Source organism: Spea bombifrons, chromosome 2, assembly GCF_027358695.1.
Source record: "Spea bombifrons isolate aSpeBom1 chromosome 2, aSpeBom1.2.pri, whole genome shotgun sequence".
Taxonomy (NCBI): domain Eukaryota; kingdom Metazoa; phylum Chordata; class Amphibia; order Anura; family Pelobatidae; genus Spea; species Spea bombifrons.
Window position 1 is genome coordinate 34,701,475 of NC_071088.1, and position 11,483 is coordinate 34,712,957.

General features: G+C 38.6%; 1 protein-coding gene across 1 annotated transcript; it reads left to right on the forward strand.

Annotated features, from left to right (window-relative positions):
• Positions 1-1,504: 1,504 nt before the first annotated feature.
• On the forward strand, positions 1,505-11,223 carry NYX (nyctalopin). Its single transcript, XM_053455882.1, has 2 exons — positions 1,505-1,538; positions 9,827-11,223. The coding sequence occupies exons 1-2, from the start codon at positions 1,505-1,507 to the stop codon at positions 11,221-11,223; spliced, it is 1,431 nt and encodes a 476-aa protein (XP_053311857.1).
• Positions 11,224-11,483: the final 260 nt, after the last annotated feature.

The window sequence follows — 11,483 nt, forward strand, 5'->3', positions numbered from 1 at the left end:
TTTGACCCTGAGCTCTCCATTGGTACCCAGGATTGATGGCACTCCCTCGATATCACCCTGAAAAATTGACTCTTTGCTGGCCATAGAACTGTATGGAGATGCAGGGCTGTCTGGTAGATGATGGGATTATACCCCTAATCCTATCATGTTTGGTATATAAATATCTGTTCTGTCTTCAATAAACTGAGTTCTGTTTGTATCCTACACTACGTCGCAGCTAATGCTTGAGGAAATATGAAGGGTTAATCCCCTGAGCAATTGAGCTATCAGCGGCAAGGAACATCTCTACGGCGGAGCTACTCAGTCCAAGTACGGGTCTTCGTCACAATCACTTTGCAACAAAACTAAATATACTTGAACCATGTGCCATATATTATAAATAAAAGCTTTGTTGTCCTCATTGATAGCCATGGTGCACTACAATGTGTTATGTTCCCTGGCTATAGCACCAAATATATAAAGAGGTCTATTCATTGGGCTAAACTGGCCTTGTATAATGCATAGCTAAATCAGTGATGAGGGTTTTAAGCAATCTTTCACACAGCAGGACCAACACAGACCTTCCTGCAGGCGAAGGTCACTAGGGTTGGCCCTTGACAATACATAGTGATATCAGGGAGTTGGCATATTCAACTCTTCTACATACTCCCTCTTTAGTGAATATACATAACATAAATGTCCCAGCTAATCGTAAATAAGGTTACGCAAATTGCCTTTGGATCTGTGACACAGCATTTATCATAGGGTGGAGTCATGCTGAGACTGGGATATCATATTTAGGTTAGATTTATCAACAATCTGTGCCTTGCTTTTGAAGCAATTCAATTCCTCCATCTCTCTAATCCCTATTTGATACTGAGGATTTTGCTACCATTAAATGATCACTTTCAGAGGGATAAACACCAAATGGCACTGTGTGAGCGGCAGAGAAAGACAATGAAAAGAGAAGAAGATTCAAAATTGGAGCTTAGGTAAGCTACCTTACATGTGCTATTGGTCTTTAATTTATGACTATTTATGTCTACTGTTATTATAAAGGAAACAGTGTGCATTCTAGCTGAGGAAGATATTAATGAATTAGTGACAATTAATAACTCAAGGATAGTTTCTCAAAATAGATATATAAATGTAATTGAATAGATAATGTTAAATATTTCTATATAGTTGCATTAACACTTATATATAGTATTTACATTCATATTCACTACTATTATTATGTTTAAGATTTGCTCATGTTGTAGTATAATTGCTGTTAAATATTTCAACATATGTTTAAAGTGTGAGTTACTTATCACAGTATTTTTTTTTTTTTTTAAATATTGTTGTATAACAAAAACACTGTATATATAGAATATTGAAAGTTGGAAGGGTTTGGAAGGGGCTATGCAATCAGTTTTATTACATAGCTACTCTTGCAAATCGTATTTTGTCGATCAGTTATTATTTTGTTTAATAAATATTTTTCAGATAATATGTTCCTGTAAGTGGATTCTGACAATTTCTAATGGGAAAATTAATGTTTGCCAGTATTTTGAATGGTAAGTTCTTATATAATGCTTAAATTATACATGATATTTCATTATTGTAAAGAAGGACATTGTTCGTCCATGCATGTGCTTCCAACATACATATATCTCTAAGTTGTAGATATGGTATTTAGCAAACATTTACAGTCAGGACATTATGTATGAAATGTTGTACATAATACAGCAGTATCCATAAATTTACCTTGCATTTTGGTTCTGGACTGACTTGGTGGGCAGGATTAGGCTGATATGTTGATGGAGATTGTTCTTCTTTAATGGGACAAGTGAGTTAAAACTTGAGATGCTCCCAGTAAATGTAGCAGCTGCCTTTTTTAAGTTGAGCTGTTTTCAAACATCTTTGTCTGTCGTTACAAATGAAATGATCTCAATATGTATAGCTTAAAGAAGAAATAAAGGAACTGCTTGAAACAAAAAGTACAAGGAGGAACTATATTTCACGGAAGATAAAGGTTTGGACAAGTGGTCATTGTCTAAAACCAGGCCTGAACTGGTCATCGAGCAAATGCCTAGTAGGCTGCTGGCCATCAGCACCACATACTCCACACGCTATGTAAGCATAAAAACGTAGCAGATGGCCAGGCTTTAAAGTCACCCCAACATCACCAGTCTGGCACTTCCTAAAACTATTGGAACAGAGGCTTAGGTGTAATCCAAAGAGGTTTTACTTAAGTGAGAAAGTGATAGAAAATAGACTTGTGTAAATGGACCAAAAACGATTTGGGCAAATCTTTCTTTTCGTTTTTTCCACAAAAAATTTAGTTTCCTGCCCTTGCAGTTTGGATGAAAATTGGAGGACATTTTACATTCGGAAACAAAATTTGTTGTCACTCACCCTCATTCATTGTTTCTCTCACACTCTCAACAAAAAGGGCGGGGCCTCAAATCTATAAAAATGTTAATTCGACTTAGCTGGAAAATGAAAATAAAAAAATGAATTAAAGTGCCTGATTATGTGATATTTTCCAACACATATTGATGTCATGTGATGGGATTGGGAGGACATCAGTACACTAAAAAAGTAATCATACATGGGATGCCTGAAGCCACAATTTAGTGCCACTAATCCTTTTTAATAAGATATGCAGATTGAAATAGCTAAATAACACAAAAACTTTACTTTTTTGCTCACTGATTTGTGGGCCTAGAAAGTTTTGTCCTTTGAAGTGACTACAAATTCAGGGGGGCATTATATTTCTGGATAAGTAAAAATTAAATAGTTAAATTTATTCCTACAGAAAGGAAACAGATGACCAAACACACACACACACACACACCAGGACAGGTTCTGCCACACAGACACCCAAACACACACACCAGGACAGGCTCTGCCACACCGACAGCATGACACATACACCAGGACAGCCTCTTCCACACGGACGCCCAAACACACACCAGGATAGGCTCTGCCACACCAACACCCAAACACACAGACACCAGGACAGGCTCTGCCATACTGACACCTAAACACACACACCAGGACAGGCTCTGACACACCAACAGTCAAACACACACACCAGGACAGGCTCTGCTATACCAACACCCAAACACACACACACCAGGACAGGCTCTGCCATACCGACACCCAAACACACGCACACCAGGACAGGCTCTGACACACGACACCCAAACACACACCAGGACAGGCTCTGCCACACCAACACCCAAACACACACACCAGGACAGGCTCTGCCACACGGACACCCAAACACACACCAGGACAGGCTCTGCCACACAGACAGCCAAACACACACCAGGACAGGCTCTGACACCCACTGGGTGTCAACAATTTGAAAAAAAAAAGTATTTTCCCCAGCCAGCACCCCCTTGTGAATTAACCCCCCCCCCCATTAAGCACCCTGATTGAATTCACAGGATCTGCCCAGCACCCAGATTGGAAGCACAGGACTTGCCACCTTTGCACCAAACAACCTGCCTGTGGTATCCTCAACTTACACATCCATGCAATCACACACATATTCATTAATTTATTTACACATTCACAAACATTCATTCACTCATTCATATCTTACCTCATTCACAGATACTAATAATTTAGATATACTCATTAATTCACTCATTGACAGATATGCATTCATTCCCTTAATCATGCATACTCATTCATACAACCTCCCCACCCCCTTACCTGAACTGTAGATCTCGGTGCCCCTTGCAGACTTCAGCAGGGACTGCTGCTTCCCCCTGCGTTGCTCTGACACTGTGCAAACAAATTGTCTGGTACTGCCCGGGGGAGCAGGAACGGAGCGGAGTTATGTGATGTGACGTAAAGTCACGTGACTCTGCTGGGTTCCTGCTTGTGCTGGGTGGAAAAAGAGACGTTGCTCGCACAGCGTGTGTGAGCAACGCAAAGGTAACCGGCAGGGCCCCTGTGAAAGTAATTGCAGGGGTAGTGACCTCTGAGATTGCAGTTGCTTTGGTCACTTTAGTGCGCGGCCGCATGGCTGGCCATTTATTTACATTTAGGGCGGCCTGGGGTGCAATTGCCTCCTGACCCAGCCCGTCCCTAGAGACAGAGAGAGTGTGAGTTAGATAGTAAGAGAACGTGAGTGGGAGTGCGAAAGAGCATGAATGAGTGAATGAGGGTGATTGAAAAAAACAAGGAATTTCAAATGAAACTTTAGAGCTCTTTGTTCGTTTTTGTTTGGGGTCCCTTTCATTTTCCTTGTACAAATTGATGAAATAGGCAAATTAACACAAGATCAAGGACCAAATAGGATCTGATGTTTCTTCAGCAGGAAAACTAGGCAGAATGGCAGTCAAATTGTATGTTTCTTTGCTCTGCTTAAAGCAATGCATCACGTAACAAGCATATGTAAACTAGGGACCCCGTACAATATGGTTTAAAAAAACTGAAACACGACATACCTTGTATCTTTGTGTGTCTCCAGCCACGCTCCAGCCACGCTCCAGCCACAAAGACATGCACATTCACATCCATGTGTTCATTTTAAGTTTCATTAAGAAAATGAAACTCCTATGTTACTTTTTCCCTAAACTAAATTAGACAGTGCAATTAAATATGCTGTCCTGCCCAGGTATGTGCAGTAGTGAATGTCAGCTCAGGTTGCATAAGTCAAGTCAAGTTCTGTTCAACGGTGGATAAAAACAATTTCTCCTCATTGCTCTCCTGCCCTTTGAACATCCATGTGTATTCAAACTGGTTCCCAGACCCACACTGTGTAAAAATGATGTGGGGGATTGGTAGCATATCAAATCCCTTAGGAGTGATAGGTATGCATGCCCCCTTATTTTAAAATGTAAGTAACAGGGCTTCAATCTATATAATTGCAAAAAGAAAAATACTGAAGTTAATCTATAATGAGGATGATTGGTAACTGCACTGGCTGCATCCATTTTTTGTATGGAATGTACTGTTTGACCTCTTCTATGGAAAATAATTACTTATATAATATGGATGGTAGTAGCCTTCACATTGTAGAATGCCAGTACTGAAGGTTGTTAAAATATTTAAAGGATTTGATTCAAAATGCTATGGGAAAATGCCAGACCATTGACCTAGAAAAGAGGAGCCTCAATTATTACTCATCAACACAAGGAAAAAACAGTTCCATTCAAATGTACAGTCCGTGCTCTGCAAAGAGATTATATTGGTTTATCCGTGTGATTCCATATTCCAGATCATTTTCCATGTCAATTATATTGCTTCCTGATCATTTGTAGACCTTTTAATGTAATTATAAATCGCAATGCATGTTCATTCAGTGCTAGTCTTAATCCAGCATGTTACATTAAATAATGAGTATGAAAGCATTTGAATTTTAATACTTAACACTAACAAAGATTGATGACAGCCAACATAGTTGCCGGATTGTAATTGGTACAAAACAAAAAAAAAAAAATTCTTCTAGACATTAATTTTTTTTAATATTATTCAGATTTGAAGTCACTATTTCTTACAGCTTAGTGTTTAATGTATTTTTTTAGTTTTTTAGTGGAAGTAAGTGTTAAAGTGAGAAAAAAACAAGCCAATATGGAACACATTTAAGTAAAACAATAGAGGTCTGGAGACAAAATGTTCTTACTTACTATGTCAACTGCATAAAGAAAGATTCAAGGGGAAGGAGGCAAATGAGGGGCAAGAGAAAGGAAGGTATCTGTTCTTTGGTTATTTGCGACCTCTCTTATGTAGTAAGGTTTTTAAAGGTTTCAAGATATCTCACATGCAAACCTGACACTCATTCATGAAAAATAGAAACCAAAAATTTGTCAGAATGGCTCTCCCTGTCATAAAATTCAGTATTTGAGCTGTAAATCATAGACATAGTCTGGTGTAAACACTAGTGGCATTTTTCTTTCAGCTCACACTGATCCATCAATGACACATTAGCAAAGGCACCAAAAGATGGGTGTATTTCGAGCACTCTTTGCACACAAAACATTGAATACATACATTTGAAAACAATTTTGACACATTTTTTGGTTTGTCTTTGGCCCATTTGTTTTCGGACAATGAATTCTGTTTCTTGTTTGTTTCGGAAGAAAATGGGGATCCATTTCAAATTCGGGAACACCATTTTTTATCCAGTACATTTATTCACACTCACTCTCTAACAATATCACATTTTAAACAAAGTTAACTTTGGAAACTGCGATGCGCGTCATTCATATTTAGCCTTGTAACTACCAAAATAAATCAAAATTCAAGACATATGAGGTATTTCAAAATCAGGACAAATACCTAAATACATTTTGTTTTGTTTTTTATTTGCTTTGGATATGTATAGTTAAAAATGTGAAAATCTAGATTTTTTTTAATCATGCTAAATTATTATATAATTATTGCATCAAAAGAAAGTACTACTAGCCCTGAGAAAAATAAAATATAATTTGGGGGTAATTTGGCTTTTTTCTTATTGTTTCCCACTCTTTTAGAGTGTTTTTATCATGCTCAATTATTATATAATTATTGCTTCAAAAGAAAGTCCTACTGGTCCTGAAAAAAATATTTGTGGGTAATATAATTGAGTGGAAAATCCCAGTTAAATAAAAATGCTTTGGTCCTTAAGTGTAAAAACATGTAAAACATCCTTGGCCCTTAAGGGGTTTAAGAAGTGGAGCCATTTATAGCTAATAATTTAGACCTGACAGATGATGAAGTAATCATCACTTACTTTTCTTGTACTCACTTGAATTTGAGCTCTCGGATCATTATGCAGACTATGATTGCCAACTACAATATAATCTGTGAATATATTTCATTTTATTAGAAATGTATTATAATCCAATTAAAACATGAATAATATTTTTAGGTGATGGCTACATTGACACAAATTAATTTCTGGCAATAATAATTTAGTATAGCCAATTGTCACTGGCATTTTTACACACCCTGAAAATGAACGGTGAAGCTGAGGTGAAGGTTAGCGTAACATAAAACACAGACAGGGAAAAGATGAAATCCATTTAAATAATATATTGTGAAAGCTGCATCCAGCACTTGGCACTACCTCAGTGATTATAAGAAGTGTCAGTATATTGGATATGGCAGAAAATTCAGTTTCTTTCTGTTTCAAGTGAAGCAATTGAGAAGTCTTCAACATCCCTCTAGGGACCGTGCAAAGAGGAGCCACATGGAAAGAGGGCCTTTTAGCTATGACTAGTCTTAAAGAGGGACTCCTATCATATTCAGTTGTTTTTATTTCTTTAGTGGCATAGTTATTTTGTAAGTTGGGTACTTAATAATGTGTGAAGCACACAGTATTAAGTACCCAACTTACAAAATTGCCTATAGGCTTGCCTATGGGGCATCAGACAGCATTTACTGCATTCATATTTATGAGGTTATGTCATAGCCTTTGAAATTTTCCTGATCTTCAGGAAGCTTCTAGTTCATGAGGACTAGCTTCAAAAATAGATTTCGAGTACTTACGTGAAACGTAAAATGATTAAATATTCATAGGATGTTAGCGAAAGTCTGTATTACTTATACTTTATAGAAAAAATGATGGGAGTTCCCCTTTAAACCTTTTTAAAGATTTTTTACTTTACAGTACAGCAGGGCTTGACAAATTTGTTGTGACTCTAGGCGCCAGCTAAAAAAGTTAGGAGCCAGGATTTTTTTTTTAAACTAACAGTTGGTTAGGAGTGATCTGATCATCATCAGCCCACTTACTAAACTCACAGCATTTGACCTGGAAGCACCCTGGACATTCAGGTCAGTGCTGTTTTTTTTTATATATATATATATATTATATTTTTTTTGTTTTTTAACGCTTTCAATGCTGATGTTCCATTGGAGCACAGCATTGACTGATATTTAGTTCCCACAAGCTTGTGGGGACAAATGTTAACCCCTGCAATGCCACAAATGTGTTATACACAACTGTGGCATTGAAGGGGTTAACGCTGCACTGTTGCTCTCATGGAGCGATCAGGCAGCAGGGGGGTGTTGGGGCTGGCCTCCACACTCATGTGGAGACCAAAGAACCCTCTCCCCCTGTCCCTGAAGCTGCCTCTGGCAGCTGGGACGCAATTGCTGGTCTATAGACCAGCCATTGCAGGGGGAGTCTCTCTGATGACTGCTGTAGGCTTCCATGGCTACAGGAATCATCAAATGGCTTGTGGGGGCTCGTTTTTGCTGTTGCTGGGCTTCCAGGCAGACCACCAGCAGCAGGGCCCCTTACAAAACGGGAATTAACCCCTAAATGCCGCGATCATGGCATTGAAGGGGTTAACGCTGCACTGTCGCTCTCATGGAGCGATCAGGCAGCAGGGGGATGTTGTGTCAGGTCCCCACACTTTTGTGGGGACCAGATCAACACTAAACCCCCTTTCCTGAAGCTGCCTGTGGCAGATGAAAACGCGATTGCAGGTTTTCCTGCAATCGCTGTTTCAGCCTACAGAATCACTCCGTGGGAGTGATCTCAGGCTCGGGGGCGGGCTCTGAGTGGCTGTGCCATCTGCCCAGACTCCTGGGCAGACAGCAGCAGCAGCGCCCCCGCGATCACAGGCTGAACAACACCTAGGCGCCAGGACAAAATTCTGAGTCGCCATGGCGACCTGGCACCTGGGATTTGTCGAGCCCTGCAGTACAGTATCCTGAATAACAAAGTACCCCACCATACAATGCAATTGGTGTTGCCAATGTGGGAAATTAATATGTCCTACATTTTTTTTTCACTCAGTTGAGTGCCCTGGATAATAGTTGCAAATGGAAAATTGCTACCACCTACCGGCACAGTTATTGGTGTGGGGAACAGTAAAAAGACAAGTTATAATTAGCATATTCTGTAAAAACACACGTCGGGTGAAAATTATTCTGCAGTGACACATGCAAGCTATTTCCTCGCATTCAAACTACCATGATAATAATTAAATGCTGTTTTCTACATGGTGTGTTTATACATGACCACTGATTGTAATTTTGTATATTTTTGGAAGACTTTTCAAACATTCTGGAATATGCAATTTGCCACAGTTTATGCAATGTGTAAATCAACCGAACCATCCATACATATTTAATAATTCAGCATGATTCTCTAAGTTAGTAAAAAAAAATTGGTATTAAACTGAGCTGCCACTTAAATACACCAAAATAAATATAACATCAAGATATTTAATTATTTAGTGTGGATGCAAAGGTGACATCAGAGATTAAAATAAAGAATTTCCATTTTTTTATTTTTTCTACACATGCATTTCAATCAATATATGGGAGAAAGTAAAGGATGCCACCTATTAAATAGCACAGAGACCTAAACGAATAAGTGGATGGAAGGTAATTCCCATCAGGTTCAAGCAGTAGCTTGCAGGCTGAAAAGTGAGCCATTCATTTAATCTTTTTCTTTGTTTATTATAACTAACAGCTTGTATGGCACCAATAAGATTTTCATGCTGCAATGCAGTATGTTGTATAATGTTGTCATAGCACCCATCTCACCCAGCATTCATGCCTCTTCCTTGTGTTTCTTGTGCTAATTATTTTTTGATTGGGAACCTCTACCTTTTTATTGTAAGTTCACTAGCATTTAAAAAAAAACAAAAACACATTAAAATAATAAAGGAGAAGAAACCCATAACTCTCTCCCTCTGTGTTAAATTATTTTTGCTGCACTGGTAGCAATATAATCTGCCTGCCATACAGTATTTAATTGTTCAGAATATCAAAAAAAATGCTTACATGTACCAAACACATTCTTCTATGTAGTTTTGAAGTTTAAAACTGAAGCAATAAAATCAAATTTTACAAGTATATACAATATTATGCTTAACTTCATACTAACTGCTATGCTCTCTCCTAGCTGTTCTTGTTATCCAACCAATTTATGCAATATGGGCTTGTTATCGGTCTTGCCCGCCAAGCTGTGTTTGCACTCAGGAACGGAACTGTTCTGTTTTATGCGATCGAATTGGACTCTTGGAAATCCCCGCTGAATTTCCCTGTGAAGCTTCCTTTATTAACCTAGATAAAAACAACATCAAATTCCTTTCTGAAAGGGCTTTTGGTACTTTGCCTTCATTAAAATGCCTCTCATTGAGTCACAACAACATTACCTTCATCACCCCAGGGGCCTTCAAAGGACTGCCCACCCTGACGGAGTTGAAAATGGCACACAATGACTATATACGCTATTTACACACTCGAGCATTCTCCGCTTTGAAGAGGCTTGTAAAACTTGATTTGGCAGACTGCAACCTTTTTAACATCCCCGATAGAATATTTATAGATCTTCCATACTTAAAGGAACTCGTCTTTTTTCAGAATAATTTCCGAAGGATACCTGGTGCCATCCAGGGAATGGTGAATTTGACTCATCTTTACTTGGAGAGTAACAGAATTGAAGCTGTGGCCTATAATTCACTTCAGGACGTAAGAAATCTTAAATACCTCAACCTTCAAGACAATAAAATACATGTTATTCATGATATGTCTTTCCAAGATTGTCAGAAACTGGAGTACTTATTTCTTAATGACAATCTATTGAATGAATTACCAGAAAACTCCTTCAAAGGGCTGAGAAGATTAAAGATGCTAAACATGGGTGGGAATTTTATAACAAATGTGTCAAATGTTTGGTTTCAAGATTTATTTGAGTTGGAAGTCCTCTATCTTGATCGTAATAAAATAACTTTCATTGATGAGGGCGCCTTTGAAAACCTTACCAGTTTGGTATCATTGCACCTAAATAGTAACAACTTAACTACTTTGCCCTTTGATGTGTTCAAACCAGTTTATTTTATAGGAAGGCTTTTTCTCTTTAAGAACCCTTGGGAATGTGATTGCAGGATTGAATGGTTAAAAGACTGGATGGATAGTTACAAGCTTGTACGTGATATACCCTGCTCTTCACCAGCACCTGTAGCAGGTGTTGACCTAAGTAATGTGGTTTTCATAAAGTCACCTGATGGTATGTGCGTGGATCCAACAGAACAAAATTTTACTTATTCTGTTCCCCTTCCAACAGAAGGCTTGCCATCGACTATGGAAACCAAACTAAGTAGCCTAATTTCAAGGCTGCTTCGACCAATGGGCAGCTATGAAGATCAGGGAAATATGACAGAGCTGTTTGACAACAGAACCTTTTATAATATAAATGCTACAAAGGACAATGGATCATCTTTGGGTAGTACAGTATTCGGAATGAAATATACGCTATGTTTTATTGCTTGTTATTATGTTATATTTGATACATTGTAGACAGGGGAGGGTGGGCACCTTTGAGGCAAGTAAAACCAAGTAGGCCTCTTGCCCCTTCTGGCGGCTAACATACGCACAATCTAACACATACACACGTTAACATGCACTCCCACTAACACACACTTACACATACACACTCATGGGGTCAAGTAACATCACATTATGTGACTTTGCCACATTCCAGCCTACACGAGTGAGCCAGTCCAAATCGGACAAGCCCAGAGGAAAATTGCTCCCCCCTCCCCCAGGCCAGCCTATCC

Coding starts and splice junctions, on each gene's coding strand:
- NYX (XM_053455882.1), top strand. CDS start 1,505: ATGGGAAAATTAATGTTTGCCAGTATTTTGAATG. Junction 1,539..9,826: donor GTTTGCCAGTATTTTGAATG/GTAAGTTCTTAT, acceptor GCTCTCTCCTAG/CTGTTCTTGTTATCCAACCA.